General features: G+C 38.5%; 1 protein-coding gene across 7 annotated transcripts in view; it reads right to left on the bottom strand.

Annotated features, from left to right (window-relative positions):
* Nucleotides 1-20,653, bottom strand: part of LOC129770102 (RNA-binding protein fusilli) — a 261,350-nt gene that overhangs the window by 201,182 nt on the left and 39,515 nt on the right. For 3 of the 7 annotated variants that reach the window (XM_055772732.1, XM_055772738.1, XM_055772737.1), the window contains exon 2: nucleotides 4,309-5,463. In XM_055772732.1, the coding sequence (XP_055628707.1) occupies nucleotides 4,309-4,437 (129 nt within the window). In that variant the 5' untranslated portion in view covers nucleotides 4,438-5,463. Of the gene's footprint in view, nucleotides 1-4,308; nucleotides 5,464-15,101; nucleotides 15,252-15,622; nucleotides 15,758-15,829; nucleotides 15,982-20,653 lie in introns of those variants that run through there. The other 4 variants (XM_055772733.1, XM_055772734.1, XM_055772735.1 and 1 more) reach the window with 4 other exon arrangements.

Below are 20,653 nucleotides of genomic sequence, written 5' to 3'. Positions count from 1 at the left end.
GCGCGAGTATAGGAGTGTTAAAATTTTCAACCCCCCCATATATTCCTGTTAGACGCAGTCCTACGTCAAAAATTAAATCGGGGGTAAAAACGCACAAATGTACTCACAAACAAAGGTTCACGTCAAGTTTGAACACTTTTCTCATAAATGAATGACAACAACTTGCTTGAGCAAGCGGACTCGCTAGCTAAGGTGGGCGCTTCAGAAGGCACGGTCTCCACCGACAAACAAATCATAAAAATCAGTTTGCTTCTTATTTCGGATATTGTTTTAGAAATCATGGAAATAATTCTTTAGGACCACTATATCGAAATTATCAAAAGTAAAAAAAAAACTTGTTTGAATGGGCCAATGCTGCTGTAAGCCATAATGTGGGCTGACCTGGTACATCATTCCTACATGATCCTACATGATCAGTGTTTAACCCTCCTATACTCGCGTACAAAATCATTACACGTATACTCGCGCACGGTGTCACAGACCGAAAATTAAACTACTCTGTAATGTTGCCATTGTGTATTTTTCAGACTTTATTGGCATTTATTTGAAGAAGAGGGTATGATTGAATGAAAAAACTCCTAAAAATATGTTTTCTTTGTCTTTATTATGTTTTAATAGTCATCTAATTCAGCCTCATCAAAACAGAGTAATTTTGGGTACTCCAACACAAATAACGAAATTCGAATTTTTCACTGTTATTAATTAAAAGTAAGCAACTGAATATAATTCATGGAAGTATAAAAGCTATAAAATAACATAAAAACATATTAATCGATTTTGGTTTCACTGGAGTAAGAATCGGAACATAGCATAACTGCATGCTCGAAGTAAACATATTTTTTACATTTCATGCAGTTGTTGCGTGTTTTTCGGGTTTTTTTATCAAATAGAAGAATGTATAACGTTTTCTAGATAATTACCAGAAGATAAAGGTTCTGGAATATAAAGTTTGCATATTTTTAATATTTTTTGTCTCTTAATTCTTGGTGAACTAAAAATTAATGCCTTTGTCTAGATGGGGCATATATATACAATCTTTTATAAAAGGATTTCTAGGAACTTCCTTTTCTTTTTCTTGTTTTCTTGTAGATATTGTCCATTATAAAAAAAAATATCCCCGAAACTGTAACTGTTAAAAATTACCATAAGCCACCGATTAGTTTATAGTTTACTGTTTACAATTCTTCCACAAGTGAAATTCTTTCACAAGTGTGTATATGTATGACCATTATATTTAGCGAATAACTATACGAAAGTCAAACATTCATATTTTGCTTTTGAACGTATGAATCTAACGATGAATATATCGACGAATAGTTAATATATGGATCCGTTCAATCCAGTTACAAAAGGGACTGAAATCTAATAAGATTAATCCGGTCATTATCTTATGCATTATATTCAATAAATATTCCACGCCACTATCATTAATTTATACATTTCATTCAGCAATATTCTAGAATATGAAAAATGGCACTTGTCCAAAAAAGTTACTCCTATACTCGCGTCGGTGTGTCAGACCGAAAGTGTTAAAAAAGTGGCACACGACCCTTTTGTACCAACACATGCGATACGCTAAACGATGACGAACGACGGATAACGAAGCTAGAGAGAATCGCAAAATCGTAGTGTTGATATTTTCTGAGAAATTAACGAATTATTGATTTCTCGGTCTGACAGACCAATGCGCGAGTATAGGAGTGTTAAAATTTTCAACCCCCCCATATATTCCTGTTAGACGCAGTCCTACGTCAAAAATTAAATCGGGGGTAAAAACGCACAAATGTACTCACAAACAAAGGTTCACGTCAAGTTTGAACACTTTTCTCATAAATGAATGACAACAACTTGCTTGAGCAAGCGGACTCGCTAGCTAAGGTGGGCGCTTCAGAAGGCACACTTTTTGGAAGGCAAATTACTTATAACGAATTTTTTCACATTCCTCGTCAGGACACACTCGTTAGTTGGCAGCGCATGTGGAGTGAAGATGAGTTCGGTCGTTGGTTACACACGATTATCCCTAAGGTTACGACGAAAGCTTGGTTTAAGGGATTGAATGTCGGTCGTGATTTCATTCGCGTGATATCTCGGCTTATGTCCAATCACTACAACCTAAACGCGCATCTCTATCGAATTGGGCTCGCAGCAAACAATCTTTGTGATTGTGGCGATGGCTACCACGACATCGAGCATATTGTCTGGTCGTGTATCCGGTTCCATGCTGCTCGCTCTCAGCTCTCTAGAGCACTGAGAGCAAAAGGCAGACAATCGGATATCCCCGTCCGGGATATCTTAGGTAGCCGTGATCCTGATCTTCTGCTTCATCTATACCTGTTCCTCAGAAACGCCGATGTCAACGTTTAATGATGTTTCCTTCTTTGTGTCCCTGTTTCGTATCCCTCTTATCCGATCTATAAACTTTTACTTAGTCGCGGCAATACATACACACACTCTTTACAGATACACGGGCCAAAGGTTGTGCAGTCCACTGATGATTCAACAAAAGCCAAAGGTTGTACCGCTCATGACAACTCTACACGAGCTGATGATTGCACCGGCTAGTGACCATTCTATCCTGGATTCCTCGAGAAGACGCACCACGCTAGATATGGGGTACAGACTAGGGGGGCGTTGCTGATTAATGGTCAGCTGCATCCCAATAGGAAGTATCCCGTGTCGGGCACAGGTACAGATCATTGAAGACAGCAACATCACAATTACGAAAACACTTGTAATACTAACCTCGAGCCAACCGCGAGTAATCGGTTACATATTACTAACATAGTTATAAGGCAAACATTGTCGAAATATTGAACTCCCGGCCCCGTCAGGTTGACGCCATATGAGCCTTAATAAAAATATATATTTTGGATAAAAAAAAAAAAAACTTGCTTGATTGAAATTGTCAGATTGAAATTTTCTTGATGAGAATGCGTAAAAAGAATAAGAAGAAAACAAACTATCTGTCATTCAGCTGGCTCCTCTCTCTCAGGTTATACCATCATATTCAAGCGAAAAAAATAATACGAAGCAAGCGCAATAAATTGTACGCCTGCTGCGGTAATCCGTTAGACGTTGCTCTGCTACCGTACGAATCAGTTACGCAAAATCGTTTCATTCAAAATGCGTTCTCAGAAAAACCTAAAATCGTGCTTAAGTAAGCAAGCTATTTAGCACTGACGCGCAGAAGCAAATCCAGAGACGAACATTCCTAAAAGTCAGGCCTTGCACCGGGTGCAAGTATAAATGATTTTTTTTGCGATTTTCATTCTAGTCTTCTTCCAGCCAGCGAGCAGCCAACAGTCTTTCTTAAGACCAAGAGTCAACAATAAAATTTTAAAACTGCCTTCTTGAAGGCTACGACGGAGATGGTTTTAATCTACTTGTTGTTTGTATGTCGATGCGAATTGTTTTATGATATGCACTCACAGAACCAAGAGGCTGATAGTAAACACAGCTAAACGGACGATTGTGCGGTGCGGCTTATGCTTCATGGGCATTTGTAGCTCCACATAATGCAGTTAGCAAGTATTCGTTGTATCCGTGAGTGGTTCGAAAGGTTCGAAATGACAGGAAGTTATCGAACAAAACGTTTCATATTTGACCTACGTCGGATCATTGTAACTACGCTAAATGAAGCTTTCAATTTTATGCAAAAATTAAACATTTTATTTTATTACACCCCATACAATGCAAAGCTTTATGTTACTCTGTTAATCAATATATCGCTTTAGGGATATTTGCGCACCACGGGAATGACACGAATCGATTTCCCGCGGAGTGCCCTCCGCAAAAATTCTACTCACAGAGCGTATGCACACGAATCCGAATAATTATTAACCCTTTCCCGTACAATATCGAGTCTCACTCGTGGGTACTTCAATAACATAGGGCGCTAGAACGCTTAGCAGGCTAGTGAAATCACTTGATGTGTGACGTATTAAATAATACGGGAAGGGGTTAAACACCCAGGAACATTGAAAGCCAATGGCAAAAAACTGTATTTCCTCGATTACTCCTCGTAGCAAGGCGAATATTCAGAGGGAATACCATATATATATAATTACAGCACCGGCAAACAGGTGCGCGCGCACAAATCTCGTAGAAGAGCTCAAACCATAGGTATGGGAGTCGCCAGAAGGGAGGCAACAAACCTTAAAAAGCGTCGATCAGAGCGAGGGAAAGACGGGTGGAAAGAAGATGCGACCAGGTAAGGTCAGTCCAGTAGATAATACCCACACATGGCGGAGATTTTTTTTCCCCAAGAAAAAGAAAAACTGATGGAACATCGGAGGATGGGATACTCACATTATTTGTCTGCACGTCGATGATTACGTAAATCAGCAGAACAACCTCCTTCTCGTCGGAGCCAAGTGCCGCACCGTTATAGCCACACGTTGCCACATACAGTGACACAACATGTCCCGGAACTAGCATCTTGCCGCTGTATCTTGGCAAGGTTTTACCTCACTAAGGTTCAGGTTCGCTGTGTATATATATGTGCGATTGGGAGTTTGCTCTTCAGTACAAAGCGCGCGCGCTCACTCTTCGTTCCACTCGCGATCTTCAAGCTTGGAATTTTATGATGCTTCTACCCAAAAACGACGACCTCCCGTTAGATGCAGATGGTGCCGTAGGCTTTTCTTTTCACTCACCGAATTTCACCGAATTTCGCCACCGAACATAAACACGACCGACGAACCCAAAAAAAAAATAAAAGGTACAACCTTCAAACACAATTTCCCACTTTTTCAGGCCGCACACATTAGAGCATGCTTCTCTTATTTTATTATGATTTTTTTTTTAAATTATCTTTCGTTCCCTGCGTACTGCGTACAGATCTCCCCCGGAGATGGTAATCACAGAATTCGTTAAATCTCTTCTTTTAATCTGTGTTGCTGGTTACGACCATCAACAAAACTTTAATTGCACTTGATTTTTTCTCCTCTGCTGCTTGCGTGCGTATTTGAACTCCGATAGAAAGTGAGTATAAGCATCAAAACCCCGAAATGTGGCAGCGGTGTCACCTTTTGAACCCAAACGAACCAGCACTCAGCAGCGCAGCTGCTGCTCTAACACTCCAACTATCCGGGTGCGCTTAAGTCAAGAACAAACGAAATAGCGTTTGATTAAAAGTGTTGCATCAGGGAATTACCCTGCGCTTGGCGCACCACACTTGTTGTAATCACAGTTTCAGGTAATTTTCGCCGCCGGCTCACGCACCGCATACACATGGAGGAGTGAAGTATGTCTCACGGCGTTCGATGGCGTCCAGCGGGATTATTCTATTGTAATGAGTAATTGTGTTCAGAAATAAATATCGCCTCACAAGATGAACATGCTGGAAGGCGATGATGATGGGGGTGTGTGCTGCGGCGCCCGGTGTCTAAATCTATGTTCGATGAATAATAAGCAGTGTTCTCACAACGACGACGGTGACTATCGTACGCTTGGGGCCCTTATCTGTGGATGGAGATAAAAAAAATAATAAAGAAGCGTTAAGATGATTGTTAACAAAATTGACCAGCTACTAGTTAGTGCCGGGTGGATTAATGTATGACAAGCACGAGAATGGTTGTTCGATTGGGGAGCCACGCGTTTCGTGCCAGAGGTGCCAGCAGTACAATCGGGACCGTTTGATTGCGATCTTATCGTAATGGGCACGTGATGTGTATGCTCATAAAATGATAATCGCATAGATAATTTTGAAATTAAATCTGATAAAGGTTAACCCAACCCCCAACAATTTGCTACGGTTCACTGCGCACAGCGTTTGCACGATTCCCAATATCTATACTCACGCAATGATCGAGTGTTTGATAGGGATTCTATGAGCGGAAGATGAACTTGAATCTCAAATACAACTTAATTCTTTTAACGATTTCATGTCGAATGGCAGAAACCGCTGATTCGAGCGTGACCCGCTACGATTGCGATAAAAATGTTGAGAATCATGCAACTCTGCGTATTCGGTTTGCTGAAAAATGCTTGACTGCTTTCTGAGAAGGGCTAATTGTTATTATTGATACTTTTTAAAATGAAGCTTCGTTTAGTGAGAATCGGGTTCACATTTAAGTTTTACACTGTACTTTCAGAAAAAAATATTCCGATTTGGTTTTGACGAAATTGTGAACTTTTAGTCGAATACTGCACACTCCGTTGGTCAACAAGACCGTTCTTTTTATTTATCTGAAAATATCATTGTCCACATCTCTGCGGCGTCCCTTGTTATCTTAGGGGCTATCCACATGCCACGTGAATTTCAGGGGGGGAAAGGGAGTAAGAAAATGTCCACGCTTGTCCAAGGCGAGGAGGGAGGAAGTATAGACTGAGTTCACGGGGATAGGAAGAATAAACATTTCTTTTAAATATAATCACCTATACACCCAGGTTTTTTACGCGGTTTTTTTTGCGCTGTTTTTTACGAGGTTCTCTTTACGGAGATTTTCCAATTAACGCGATTTTTTTACGCGAATTTTCCAATTAACGCGGTTTTATTTACGCGGATTTTCGAATTAACGCGGTACCGGCGTAAAAAAAGACCAGTGCAATATCTCCCCCTCAGCTCACATTTTTCTCTCATGTTTCCTCAGAGCATATTACGGTAATTAGTGCTTGTAACGGAGCTTAGCGCTTAGTGCCGCATCTTATCACGGTTCTCACGTGGATTTTAGGTGTTGGGAAACGGGGAGCTCGCGGGTCGGTACAACGGGACGGAGTTTTTACGGGCAGCGATTAGTGAATGTCTTTCCCTGTCTACTTAGCTCTGGACGGTCCAACAGTGGTACTGCACGTGCATCGGCAGAAGAGTGTACAAATTACTAGGGAATCTTCTAGCAACAGCACATGACCTCATTCGTGAGGAAAACCGAACTATAGCTACCAGTAACCAACGAAATTGCAGGAAAAAACTACGGGTTTTCGGAAGCGAGCAACACTTAACTTTTTACTTCCGTTATACATAAGGATATTCCCATTTGATATCTATCATTAGGTGACACGGTTTTTTTTACGCGGATTTTCCAATTAACGCGGTTTTTTTACGCGGATTTTCGAATTAACGGGCTTTTTTTTTCACGCGGATTTTCCCATCAACGCGGTTTTTTTTACAAGGTACGTATCCCCCGCGAAAAAAAAATTATATAAAGCCTGTCCACGTTAAATTTCGGACATTATTCTTTCAGTGTAGTTTATGAAATATTTCATTAATCAATGGAATATTTCACTTACATGACAGCTGAAACCTTCCTCTTCATTTCGATGTCCAACATGTTTACATTCTTCTTCAGTTTGGTAAAGTGGCGTCCAATCAAGTGGAAGTACGCAAACGCATTTTGCGCGAACGGCAGCAAAACCCAACACTGTCGGTACGCGATCTCGCCAAAAAGCTAAAACTGCCGAAGAGTACCGTGTTTAGTGTGTGCAAATCGTTTGACCAGCGCCTAACTGTGGATCGGGAGGTTGGAAGCGGAACAAAACAAAAAGTATGCTTCCGACAGATGGACCGAATGGTGTTGCCATTATTGAAAAACATCCCAACCTTCCAGTTAGAAATGTGGCTCGAAAGATAGGAAAATCAAAATCATATGTACAAAAAGTGAAGCAGAGGCATGGACTGAAGGCGTACAAAGTGAAAAAGGTGCCCAATCGTGATGATAAGCAAAATTTCACTGCAAAAAGCCGTGCTAAGGTGCTCTACACCCAGTTTTCGCAAAAATGTTCATGCACCATAATGGACGATGAAACTTATGTTCTCGAAGACTTCAAACGGCTTCCGGGTCTCGCTTTTTATACTGCAATGCGAAGGAATGCCGTAGCCGAGTGTTTCCGGACCAAGAAGCAGTTCTAAATTCCCCAAAAAGTACTTGGTGTGGCAGGTCATATGCAGTTGTGGCCGAAAATCCAAATCTTTCGTCTCTACCGGCATTATCAACAAAGATGTCTACGAGAAGGAATGTCTCCAAAAGTGGTTGCTACCATTCATAAGAAGTCACGACTCTCTAGCGTTATTTTGGCCAGATTTGGCCTCTTGTCACTATGCAAAATCCATCCTGGAATGGTATAATGCACATGAGGTCAAATCCACAAAACTGTCCACTGAACTGTCCAGAACTTCGCCCAGTGGGAAAGTACTGGGCTCAGATGAAGCGAAAACTATTCAAAACTAAGAAGAAAGCGAATGGCATTTTCAAGATGAGATGGAAAAGCGTCGCCGCCAGAATATCTGAGGATACTGTACGGAACCTAATGGCAGATGTTCCCAAGAACGTTCGTGAATTTTACAGACAACGTAATTAACATCGTAGTAAGCTTTCCTTGTTTTAGATATAAGTCTATTTTATTGAAATAAACAATCAGTTTTGTTATATCACGTGAAATTTTGTTTTACTGGCATCATCTTGGTGTCCGAAATTTAGCGTGGACAGGCTTTAAAATCTGTTAAGGGAAGGGGCGGACACTTACTGAAAATTCAAGTTTATGTACTCGATATGTTTTGGAGGTCTTCACATATGCATTAAAAATGATCTAACAAAAAGGCTAGACTAAAATCACCTGTAATTGTAATTTTTCTTTTTTTTTCATATCTAAAATAGCTTCCGGCATTCGGAATGATCAATTCGGATTATGTTTTTGAAACCGCTCTGCTGAGTCGTCCATGATATCTGGTTGCACTTGCAAACATAGTTAGTGGGCATCTCGAGATAATCGAACTGATTTCAAAACAAAATGTTTGTCTTTTGACGATGGGGTGTCCGTATTACCCGACTTGATTATTATTTTATTTTGGTCAATATTTCTGGAGTAAAAATGAGAACACTTCACCGCTGATTCGATAAACTGGAAACTACCCCAGAAAAATTACTCGATAACAATGAGAACCTTATTTTTCTGCAGACGAAAATTTACATCGAGCTGCTCTTTGTAGATTCCTTTCTTGTTTTCATTTACAATTTCAACAGAAGGCCAACTAGGTGTACACAGTAAGTGTCAAAGGTATTGATACACTGTATTGAAGTTTGTACATCATTGAAATTTAAAATGAAAATGCAATTTATCAATTATACAGGAGTGTCTGTCTTTCCCGACTTTCCCCTACACATTCAAGAATTTCAAAAAATCTACGTATATATCCATAAACGGATTGAGCCGCCTGAGAGTGTTGCCCCGTCAAGCGCTCGTACATTTTTTCTCATATCATTAAACTTCTTCAGTGAAAGCAGTATTCTAAAAATATCTTACGTAAACTGTTAGTGACCAAGCTATTTCCTATGATCGAACTTTTATAGTTACAGGGTATGTATAAATGCTCATAGTCCAAAGCTATAAAAATTAAACGATTTTATTTTATGCTATGCGTAAATGGTTTTCATCAAATATAATTTTCTATACATTTTGTTATATCGTCAGAACAGTTAGTCCTAGGATAATAGTGACTGTATAGCTTTTCATACAGAATTGCGTGTTGAATCTTTCTTTTTTTCAAAGTACAGTGTTTTGGTAATTGGACAGACCTGTAATGCGACACGAATAATCGGACATTTGATCCTCTAATTGGATATTTTTGTAAACATCCTTTGTGCATGTTTCTACAACACGATAAATTTGTGTATTTCGACTATTTTCCAACCATTTTACTGGATTATGCATTTTGCACACTTTTCTAATGGTTATGTGTTAGGTTTTCTAGAATGCAGTTGTAAAACATTTAACATTTTATTTTTTTTTCCAAAATCAAATTGAAGCTTTCCAATCGCTCTACAAATCATTCATTGGCCCCACACTGCTATCTTTCTTGTTATCTTCCATTAACTTAAATGTTTCACCACAGAATTTTATGCAAAATTTCCTCAACTTTCAAATGAGTACTTTTTGAATTGGAGTCAGTTTAGGGCGGTATCAAGAAAAGTTCAATAATTCTTTCTTCGTTGAGATTTGACTATAAGCGTGGAAGATTTCAATCAGCAAATATGATCGTCTGTCACCTCCTGAAATATTGCGGATCAGCTCCCTAACAACCTGTATATAACAATATTTGAAAGAAATATAAAAGTCTTCGATTATGAGGATGAGAAAGTTTTCTCAACAAGCCCTAAAATTTCTTTAAATTTTCATTGGAAATTCATTGATTTCTCACAGATTTCAATCGGGCAGCAGGCTGCAGGGTTGTTTTTTTTGGAAAAATGAGGAAATTTAAAAAAATGGAGAGGACCGGAGCAGCGGCTGATTGATCTGGCGTTGAATTGTTCTCTAGTAACCTGTTCGAATTTCATAAGTAATGTTAAATAATCTATGTATATAAATTTGTTCTGTTCATTTGTGTGCGCTTCAAAAACTCGAAAAGTGCGGCAATGAGGGAGCTCATATTGGGCCCTATTATAGAAATCGAGGCGATAAGAATTTTGCTCGATAGCCCTATTTTAATATTATAGAAACCTAGCAATTCGACAGCATCGAGCGAGTGATAACTATCGGTGAAGCTTTCAGAATTTTTCGAATTGTTTGGTTTGCTTGTCGCACACCTTATTTTGTTTAGGTCTGCGTCCCTGATATTTTCCTTTGAGAAACATTTCAGTATAAAATTATCTCGCTTTAAAAAATACGAGATTTTTCTCGGTGTGATAGTGATAGTGATTGATCGAATAATCGATTCGATTTATATTCAAGGATTGTTGTTGCTACTACCAACACCTCAGGAAGCATTAAGATTGCCAGATGAAATAAGCATGAAATGTTATAAGGTCTTATAAAACATTTCCCCAGGAAGATGATCTGCCATTTCCACCTTGAATTTCGCCCGAACTTTGCTGCCACGCAAATAGCATTTTTGCTTGGAACCAGATTTATTTTGCAGGTTTCATTGCTAATGAGTTCAATAGTTATGCATATGAACGTTTTTGAGTCAAAATCTTTCAAGTGGAGATAAACTGAAAAACTTCGATTTTTCCACTTTTTGCTCACAGCCGCCATTTTTGCGAACAAATACTACTTGACAGAATAAACTGACCGTGTTGCCGATTCCATAAAGGGGTTCTTCACTTTGTAGAAAAAAGGATTTTCCGATTCACGAGGTATCTCGTACTTTACGAGTTCGTTCTTTGAGGTCGCTCCACACAAGTGAATAAGCCAAATTCAACGATTTTCTAATGTTTGGTATAAATTTATGTTCTTCTTCCGGTAATATGTAATATGGACGCCATATCGGGTGCACGAAGCACAATGTCGTCAACGCGAATTTACTTCCTTTTATTTTGCTTTCGACTTCCTTCGATCCGGACCGAATTATTTCAGGTTAGGTTCGGCATGATTCGTCCACGTCCAAACTTATTCGGCTTCACCGGGCGGCTAAGGCCGGACGATACCGATTGACGTAATGTGCACGCGTCTTAACAAAAAAAAATTGTTTGTTATTGCTTACAAACAGACATACCTCTTTGAATTTGTTGAAAAATGCAGGACAATGATGCAATTCTCAAGCTGATTTGGGCGCAGAAACCAAATGTATAAGGGCTACTTTAGCTCGAGTCAGACATCAATTGGACTTCCACTACACCCAAACTAGCGTTGTCAGAAAGCATTTCATATGTTTGAAGAATTACATCCTTAAACTCTTTGATAATGATTTGGTGGCCCTGAAAAGGGCAATTTGGATAACTTTTGTTCACTCCACCAGTGTTTACCGAGTGATGATGACAGAAGTATGGTAAACAGTCGTTGAGTGATGCGTATTAGATAGAAGATGTCGATGTGGAATGAGATATGATGAAAACCGCCCTCTGTGACCCTAGACGAGATGCCTCCTGTGTTATGTATGGATGAAATAAAGAAAAAAAAACTCACCAATGTAATATAAGATAATTACCAATACCGAATACAATTATCATTTTGACGTAGAACTACGTCTTTCATTAAGGGTGCCAAATCAGAAAACAGGTCACGTTTTTATGAAATAAAGTTAACGTTAATAACTATTTTTGCCGCGAAGGTATTTTGGCGATTTACATACCAAACGAATCGGAAATTCCCTAAGATTTGTTTGATATGCTATAAATTACAATCCCATAGTCTGTATATGGTTTAAATTGATGAAAATTGGAAGCATTCCCATTTCCTCATACATTTGTTCTATCTATTTGTGTACTTTCCCGAACAGAGCTGTCAATAACGAGCAACGAAGGGGAAATCGTAAGATGTAAAGTCTCCGTGAACAAAGGAAAAGAAGAAGAACGAAAGGGAATATTTGCCTAGAGTATAAACGGTAGATCTCGCCGAGGCAAACTTTCATTCTCCGTGAGGAAATCGACTGAACAACATCGTTGCTGGGCGAGCTGAACGGCGAGGGATCGAATGCCTTTCTCAAGGCAATGGAGGTGGAGGAGTAATATTATGGATAAAGTAAAGTTTTCCAAGGACCTTTTTGAAGTTTAGAGACGAATGAACTGAAGTAGTTTAAAGTCTGAAGCAAGCAAGGAAGGCAAATTTTCAGTATCGTTCTGTATTCGTTTCGGATTGAGCTGTGGACGCGACCAAATTACTCACTCGCTGATGTCTCTGGAATTGCAATCATTGCATCAAACTGACGCCTTTGCATTAAGGTTCTGAGCTAAACAATTGTGTGGGGAGTCATCAAGTTTAGCTATCGTCAGCTCGCCAAGAAAATAGATGTTCTGGAATTTTGTCAGTGATTTAGTTTCGCATGACGGTAGGAAAACTCTCTCCACAAAGGATGACAGCTAAGCTAATTTATACTGGTAATATTAACAGAAAGGGCTTCTGTTGAGAAGAGCGCAAAACGGAGATAAGCGTGTGTATATTTAGTTGCTCAATTCAATAAGTTATATTAGGTTATTAACTTATTTGGGCTCGAGTGCCAGTCGCAAAACTGCTTTCAACTAGCCTTGCATTTGCACTAATCTTGATCATAATGAAGCAGTGCTACTCTTTTCAAGATAGTTGAGATTAACAGATAGAGTTTATTTCGTTTATTTAGTCACCAAGAAAGTAAATGTCGTTCTGATATTTTGTATGTGATTTGGTTTCGCTTGCCAGTAGCAAAACTTTCTCTACTAAGGATGACAGCTGCGCTTATCTCAAGCATGTATTGTTCTGCGAGCACAATGAATGAATCATTAAACAATTATAGTCAAATGAGTCTACAAAAAAAACATTTCAGGGCGACCAAACTGGTAGAATGGATATTCAAAATTTTCGTAGCATTATAAAATAATATCTGCAGTTATAAACAAGCGAATTGAATTAAACTACAGCGTAGTTTTACGTCAACAATGCGGTCGTGTCTTGAACACAACCTCCTATGATTTTTTTCTCATCAGTAAAAACATGTTACTTTAATATAGAGAAAACATATTTGAAAAGGAAATTAAATTTCTTTTAGATTTTAAATTCTTGAGTGTTTATTCAACCCAATGCGAATTTTAATTGGACTAACAACACCTAATACTGTATGTAAAGCATATGAGAAATCACTTTTCCTAATATTTATTCACTTTTCCAATTTGTTCTCGTCGCATGATCTTTCCTTGGGTGAAAATGAACACAACAAAACAGACGGCCTCAACCGAACGACCCGTTCTCGAGCGGGAACACACCTTGGTTTTTATTTATGAGAATTGAAATAAATCGTTTCATATATCAAGTCATTGTTAATACAACTGCTACCATATACAATTTTACAATTACACTTGTGCTAAATTTTTCACAATACACGATCGGTCATTGATATGGATATGGATACGAAGCAACCAACATTAAAGTTCCAAATTTAAATTTTATTTGCTAGAATTAATCGTATCGCTACTTGCAATATAAAAATGCCCCCGACTTGCATTTGCAATGTCGATTTTCCTGGGGCAGTTTGGTTTTGATGTCTCTGTTAGGGAACAGATTTCAGTATGAACAAAAGTTGATTTCCCCCAGGCAACTTGGTTTTGATGTCTCTGTTAGGGAACACATTCCAGTAGGAACAAAAGTTCCTCCTACTTTCATGTATTTGCGTACGGATTTCCCCCAGGCAGCTTGGTTTTTATGCCTCTGTTAGGGAACCGCCGCATGTGTCGTCAATTTCGACCAATTAGAAGTGGATATTTCCGTTAGGATAGGGTTGAGATTTTCCAATTGTTCGATAGTTAGTTTCATGACATATATTATTTCATTCAATATAAAAAATTGTTATGGAGTGCCGAAATCGATTGACGCAAAAATTTCATCAATCCATCATGAAATGATTGAGCAATAAGCGTTTGAAATTGGACAATTCTCACGATGTGCTCGATTTACGATTTTCAATTTGTACCCCAATATGTTCCCGAAAGACGTAATCCTACGTCAAAAAAAATTCCAAACTGTATGTAATCGAGTCCTAAATTGTAAATAATCGAATCACGCATAATCGAGTCCGACCTGTAATTCGTAAACAGGTTCACTAAACATTGAGATTCGTTTAAAAAAGTCAGTTTACACTTTTTTTTGTGGCGGATGAGAGCAGACATACGATCGCAAAGAGTTGATTCGTTCAAATGAAATAAAAGTCATCCAACCAGGTATATTTTTTGCAGTGCCTTTTTCACCTCTTATCGGAGAAAGAACTCAAACTCATCAAAAATTCATAAGAAGCAGAAAGCCTTTTTAGTAGAACTCTTTCCCTTATCGAAGGTTCAATAACCGAGTAGGGGTTAGTGCCAATTGAACCAAACAAAATAGGACTTCAAAAAGTATACGTAAGATCGTACCTTACCAGAAACTGATATGAGAAGTCCATCGTGAAACTAACCGAAAAAAGTTGAACCCAATGCCATTTGATTTGTATCTCCTCAATACAACTGGGAGAATTTGAAAAAGATTAAATATGAAACGAATTCCGGGTGGTCATCAGTCTTCAATACAACGGTTATATTAATCATCAAGGCAAAAATATTCTGAATCTTAAATTAAGGATATGCCTTGTCTCGTCTCGCAAAGCAATACAACTCACAACAATTGGAAAATCTACACACTGTCATGTGAAACATTCTGTTTCCAATATGTCGATAATCGCTAATGTAATTAAACTTAATAAACTTGTCGGATTGTGAAAAAACACATACACCTGTCATTATATCTCATCGTCTCGTCGACGACAACATAATTGATGGTATACTCTGTCGCGTCTCCAATGCAAATCATCGAATAGGGTAAATAAACCACGACAGTGAACCCGTTCACGCATCGTAATCAATCCGTCATTTATACTTGTTCCACAGTTAACCACTATTCATAGCTCATATCAAGAATTGGTTCCTCCCGGCTTTTCAGTAATCTTGTAACGCACAATTTTCACAACAAAAACAATAATTTCTGAACCATTGTATGAAACCATTGGATGACCAACAGAATGCTCCTTTCACCTAGCAAACATTCACCCCATCACTTCGGGCTTGTCAAATTTGCCTCACATCAACAATGACTGCGAGGTTGTTACACATACACAATGGCTCCACACAATTAGTGTTGGCCAACTTTAGGCGAGCAAAATGCAAACAATCGTGTCTTGTCAGTGTAGTAAAGGCAACGCAAAAAAATGTTACGAACTCGAATGAGGCAAAAAAACAGGTTTCACCTAACTGACCTAACCGCCGAAGTTGACCGAACTTCTTTTCGAGCCTCGAAAAATTCACTTCTACAACTCTCAGCAGCAACAGCACCGCACGGTGGTCAATGATCTTTCGAATCTTATTCTCCGTCCCGGACCGACCGTACCTCGCAAAATATATTCGGAAAAGGCCAAAAACTCACGCACTGAACCCCGTCCTCGTCATCATCACACACTACTCACAAAGGGTAACCCGAAAATCCTGTGGGTCTGTGGTATTCAACAAGTCATTCACATCGAACCCGGGCGTCTGCGTCGTATGAAAACAATAAATATAATAAAGCCACGCAACTCTCTAAATATCTTCTGACTGAATATCGCGCACACTTCCACCGATGGATTCCGGTGGAGAGCGGTCCGCGCGCACCGCCAGGTAAGACTCACGCACACACGTAGGGGGAGAAACGAAAGATACCGACGAGGCGTACGGTACACGCACGCACGTTGTGCTACAGTGGTGGCCGGTCCGACCCAGCCATCCAATACTTACGCGCACACCTGAGCACCCTATCGAATCGAAATTATAATGTGTGTCTCAGTGTGTGGGATTTTGTATCAAATCCCCTACTGCTAGAAGTGATACGATAAAAGCCGATGAAAATATGTAATGATTGCGAGCGGTCACGCAGTAGGGCGGGATGTGGCTTTCTGACTCTTACTTTCAAGTTTTAGTATGTGTCATGTGATATACTCGCATTAACGACATTGAGCTTCGTGTGTTCGATTTGTGAAGCGTCAATGATAATGGATTCTCAGGAGGAATGAACACATTTTTAGGATCAAAATCAATGATCTAATTGCCCTCGTGGAGTTCGACGACGATCTGCTTCTGCATATTGATTAATGTCGAAGAGTCCGAAGATTCAGAAGATGATGAAGAGCATAGCAGACGAATTTTCATCGACTAGATTTCATCCTCGCAATTCACAATGTTTGGTAGGGGAATCAAACCATCACGCCGAATTCCAAAATCGACAGTGCAAACGATAGTTTTTATGAAATAATTTAACGTTAATAACTACTGTTGTTGCGAATTAATTTCTATTATTTGCACACTAAGAATTGTTTGATATTTGCTATGCAATCTCCTAGTCTATAAATTCCCATTTTTCCCATACATTGCTCTTGCACATTTAGTCAATAAGGAGCAACTACGAACGTGAATCGAACGCTCAAAATACATACGCAGAGAACAAACACTGCCACATGTGAACGGACACTGTTGAGAGAATATTGCAATTTAAGCCCCACCTGATGGCAATCAAAGCGTACATACAATTTTTATATTCTATGACAAAGTCGCACTGTTCAATCTTTGAACAGAAGCGGAAGCAAGCTCCGCCCCTTTGAAATTAATTGACAAGACAGAAGGATATAAGCATGGGTATTTTCTAACCGTGAAGCTGTCACTAGTGATGTCTAAATTTTTCATTTATTCGATTATCGATTAATCGTTGGGGTATTTTTCAATATTCGATTCATTCGAATAATTGTCTTTCAATATTCGTTTAATCGGACGAATATTAATTCTTGAAATAATCACGTATCACGTTGTCGTTCTGGTCGCGTGGTCTATCGGATTGTCGATGTTAGATGGTTGGATAAGAAATGTTGGATAAAAAAAAATTATACAGCCTAATTCTTAGCCTAAAAATGCATTAACCTTGAGAAAGATTCATTCTTTCATTAATCGCGATTACAGTGACAATTTTTCGATGTATTCATATTTTGGTTTCAAATTATTCGGTACAAAATTAATCGATTATAACTTCAGATATTCGATTATTTGAATTAATCGAACGATTAACCGACGTCTCTAGCTGTCACCAGCTAATTAGTAGAAGCACAAGCAACATCAGCAATATTAACAACCCCAGCCACATCAACATCAGCAACGGCAGCAACAGCAGAAAAATGACGCGACAACAGTTTGACTAATTAAAAACAGTTTTTTTTCTCGTTTTCATGTATAAATCACACGATTTCCAAATGGTAAACGATTTTAAAGGGAAATTGATAAAATTCCCTACAAGAATCTTCAGTTGGAGAATATCTTCCAGTTGAATTCGTTCGTTGCAAGCTTAATACTTTTGTGACGTGACAATACCTGTCTTTTTGCGGGTTCCGATTTTTGAACATAAATGTTGTATTTTCAGTTCCGTTTCAAAACATACAAATAAACTTTGTTCTATGATTTGTCAATGAAAGATGAACGTAGATTCCTGTATACTCAGTTTTTCAAAAAAACTCGCAAGAACATGCATTTTGAGACGTGATAACGCGCTCTGTACGAACAAACAGTCTCCACGAAGCGTTGTCGTGTCACACAATCAATAAGTTGTATTAAATAAGAATTTCACCGTATTGTAGCTAGGGATTACATTACCGTGGCAAAATTTCAATAACCGGTTATTCGGTAATGAAAATTTCATTACCGGTAAAAAAATACTTCAAAATAAAACTATTATCTTGAAAAATTTGCTTTTATTGATAATGATTAGTTTACAAAAAGTTAGGTAAAGTAATACTTAAGGACACAGAGAATGTTAAATTTTTCGTCTTCTAATCTAGATCGGATCTCATTAACAAATTTTCCAGAAGAGAAAAACGCCCGTTCAGAGTACAATTCTGAGGCGCGTACAGTACGAAGAACATCGAATACTATTGTCATGTATTTGTCTCTGATCCCTCTGTACGAGGGTTTTCATCAATCCGTTTATAGACGTTGAGTTTGGGTTGGACGTTGATACCTTTGATTGTTGCAACTGTAGTCAACTGTTCTGCAGGATCGCATCATCCAGTGGATTGTTTTCCTCCTGTTGTCCAGCTACTAAATTAATATCATCATCGTCAAATGTGGCTAAATCAGGATCAACTTCAAATGCCTGCTTGATCAATGCAGTCCGTGAGGCGTCAAAGTCAGAGTTAATTGACCACGAGGCAAAACGATTATTCATATACGGGAACCAGAACTGGTTCGAGGACATCAACCAATTCATTTATCGCTGTCAGTTCTTGATCACTGAAACTTATCTTGTGTTTTATTTTCAGATCGAGCAGCAATTTTTGAACTGAAGTTCGGAGGTCGTAGAATCGGCGGATTTTTCGATCTTATTTTGATCCTCGATCGTATATTATGGAATCTACTTTCATATTTTATTGATAAAACATAGGAGAAAGATCATTTGTATATTTTGAAACGGAACTGTAATTAAATAAATTAATCATTATTGTTCAACAGTCCGGAACAGCAAAAAGTCAGGTGTTGCCACGTCACAAAAGTATTTGACTGACAAAAAGGCAATCTAACTATAAAATATTCTCCAACTGATGATTCTTGTTGGAAATTTTCTTATTTTTACTATAACATCGTTTAATTTTGAGTTCTTTATTCATGAAAACGCCAAAAAAGTGTTTGTAGTGAATCAAAATGTTGTTACGTCACACTGGAATGGATCGTATACTTTTCGTGACGTGACAACAACTTCTGAAGACAGTTGATACTCCTCTATTTGTGGACCGATCTCATCTAAATTTTGTGGGTTGTTGACCTTCATTGTTTACTCAGAGAAACCCAAGCATGAAAATGTTTGAACCTATGTTCATCTGAAAAAAATGCTCTATTTTTGTGACGTGACAACGCTTCAAAATACCTGTTTTACAGATGCTTGTTTCTCATAAATTACAAAATGAAACGTAGGTCTACCCATGGCTCTTCAAACAAGCATTTAATCACCCATTCAATGGTATATAGACATTGAAGTTTGGTTAAGCATGTGCAGAGATATCTCAAGAAACATAAAAGTAGTGAAAACCTAAAATATTTCAGAACCGATACCACCAGCAAGGTACCGATTTTCAGACAACATCTACGCATACAGCTGTCAACAGCGTCATAATCATTATTCGTGCACTCAAAAAATGGAAAATACATCTTCAAATATACCTTAAACAATAACCAAAATACACGAACACTTCACTTTACTCGTAACATACGAAAAAAATCCACGAAAATTCATTGTTTTCCGTCCTTCCAGACAGGGGGCCCCCCCTTAAGTGATACCGTGACAATAAGGTCGATTGCATGAACTTATCAGACGATTGGTTGATATGTTTAAGTTGCTGTTGTGTTCCACAAACTATTTTTTTAATGGTACGAAGATTACCACCGTAACGGCATAAAAGCGTATAGAACGCTGTATTTGATTCGTGTATCACTTGTATACCAGCGTCTCTCGGATGACAACTGAAATCCAAATGATTGAGAAAAGATTGTTCGATTCGCTCACATGAGATAATGCTAGCTTGTTGGCATTCAGTGATTCGGTCATAACAATCGTTTAGGGCAAATCCAGGTGCAACCACATGGAAATCGATGCGCTGCTTCCACCGAACAAAATTGCACCGCCATTTTGCAATATACATTCTCTTCGTTCTTGTATAAAGCTGTGAGTATGAGTGATATCAACATGTAGAATGAATGTTGTCTGCTCGCTAGCTGGATTGAGACTGTGATTTCAAATCACGGATGGCTTCTCTGTATCAAATAAGTGGGAAATGGGCAGAAACGAACGCATTAGTTGCCCGTTATGAGATTGGTAAGTGCACAAACGAGCAGAGCAAATGTATGATAAAATGAGAATGATTCCAATTTTAATGAATTTAAACTGTCTACGGATCAGGGAATCAAAAAATAAGAAATCGATTTGATTAGTATGTAGTTAAAATAGTTTTTTACATTAACTTCGTATCATAAAAACGTGACCTGTTTTCTCATTTGATATCCTAACTGAAAGACGTAACTCTACGTCAAAACATATAAAGTTAGTGTTTTAAGGTTTTTATTGATTTTTCCCATGAATTCCCATCATAAGTTTTTCATAATTGAGATGATGATTTCAGAATGAACCTTTCCAATCGCTCTACAATTTGTTCTTTGGCGTTTTTCTGCTAGTTTATTTTAAAATCGGAACTCGATTCGCCAAAAAATAAAATTCCACAAAAAGG

The sequence above is a fragment of the Toxorhynchites rutilus genome, chromosome 2 (assembly GCF_029784135.1).
Source record: "Toxorhynchites rutilus septentrionalis strain SRP chromosome 2, ASM2978413v1, whole genome shotgun sequence".
Lineage (NCBI taxonomy): Eukaryota > Metazoa > Arthropoda > Insecta > Diptera > Culicidae > Toxorhynchites > Toxorhynchites rutilus.
Note: the sequence above shows the minus strand (reverse complement) of the source record. Positions and strands in the feature narration are given on the sequence as shown.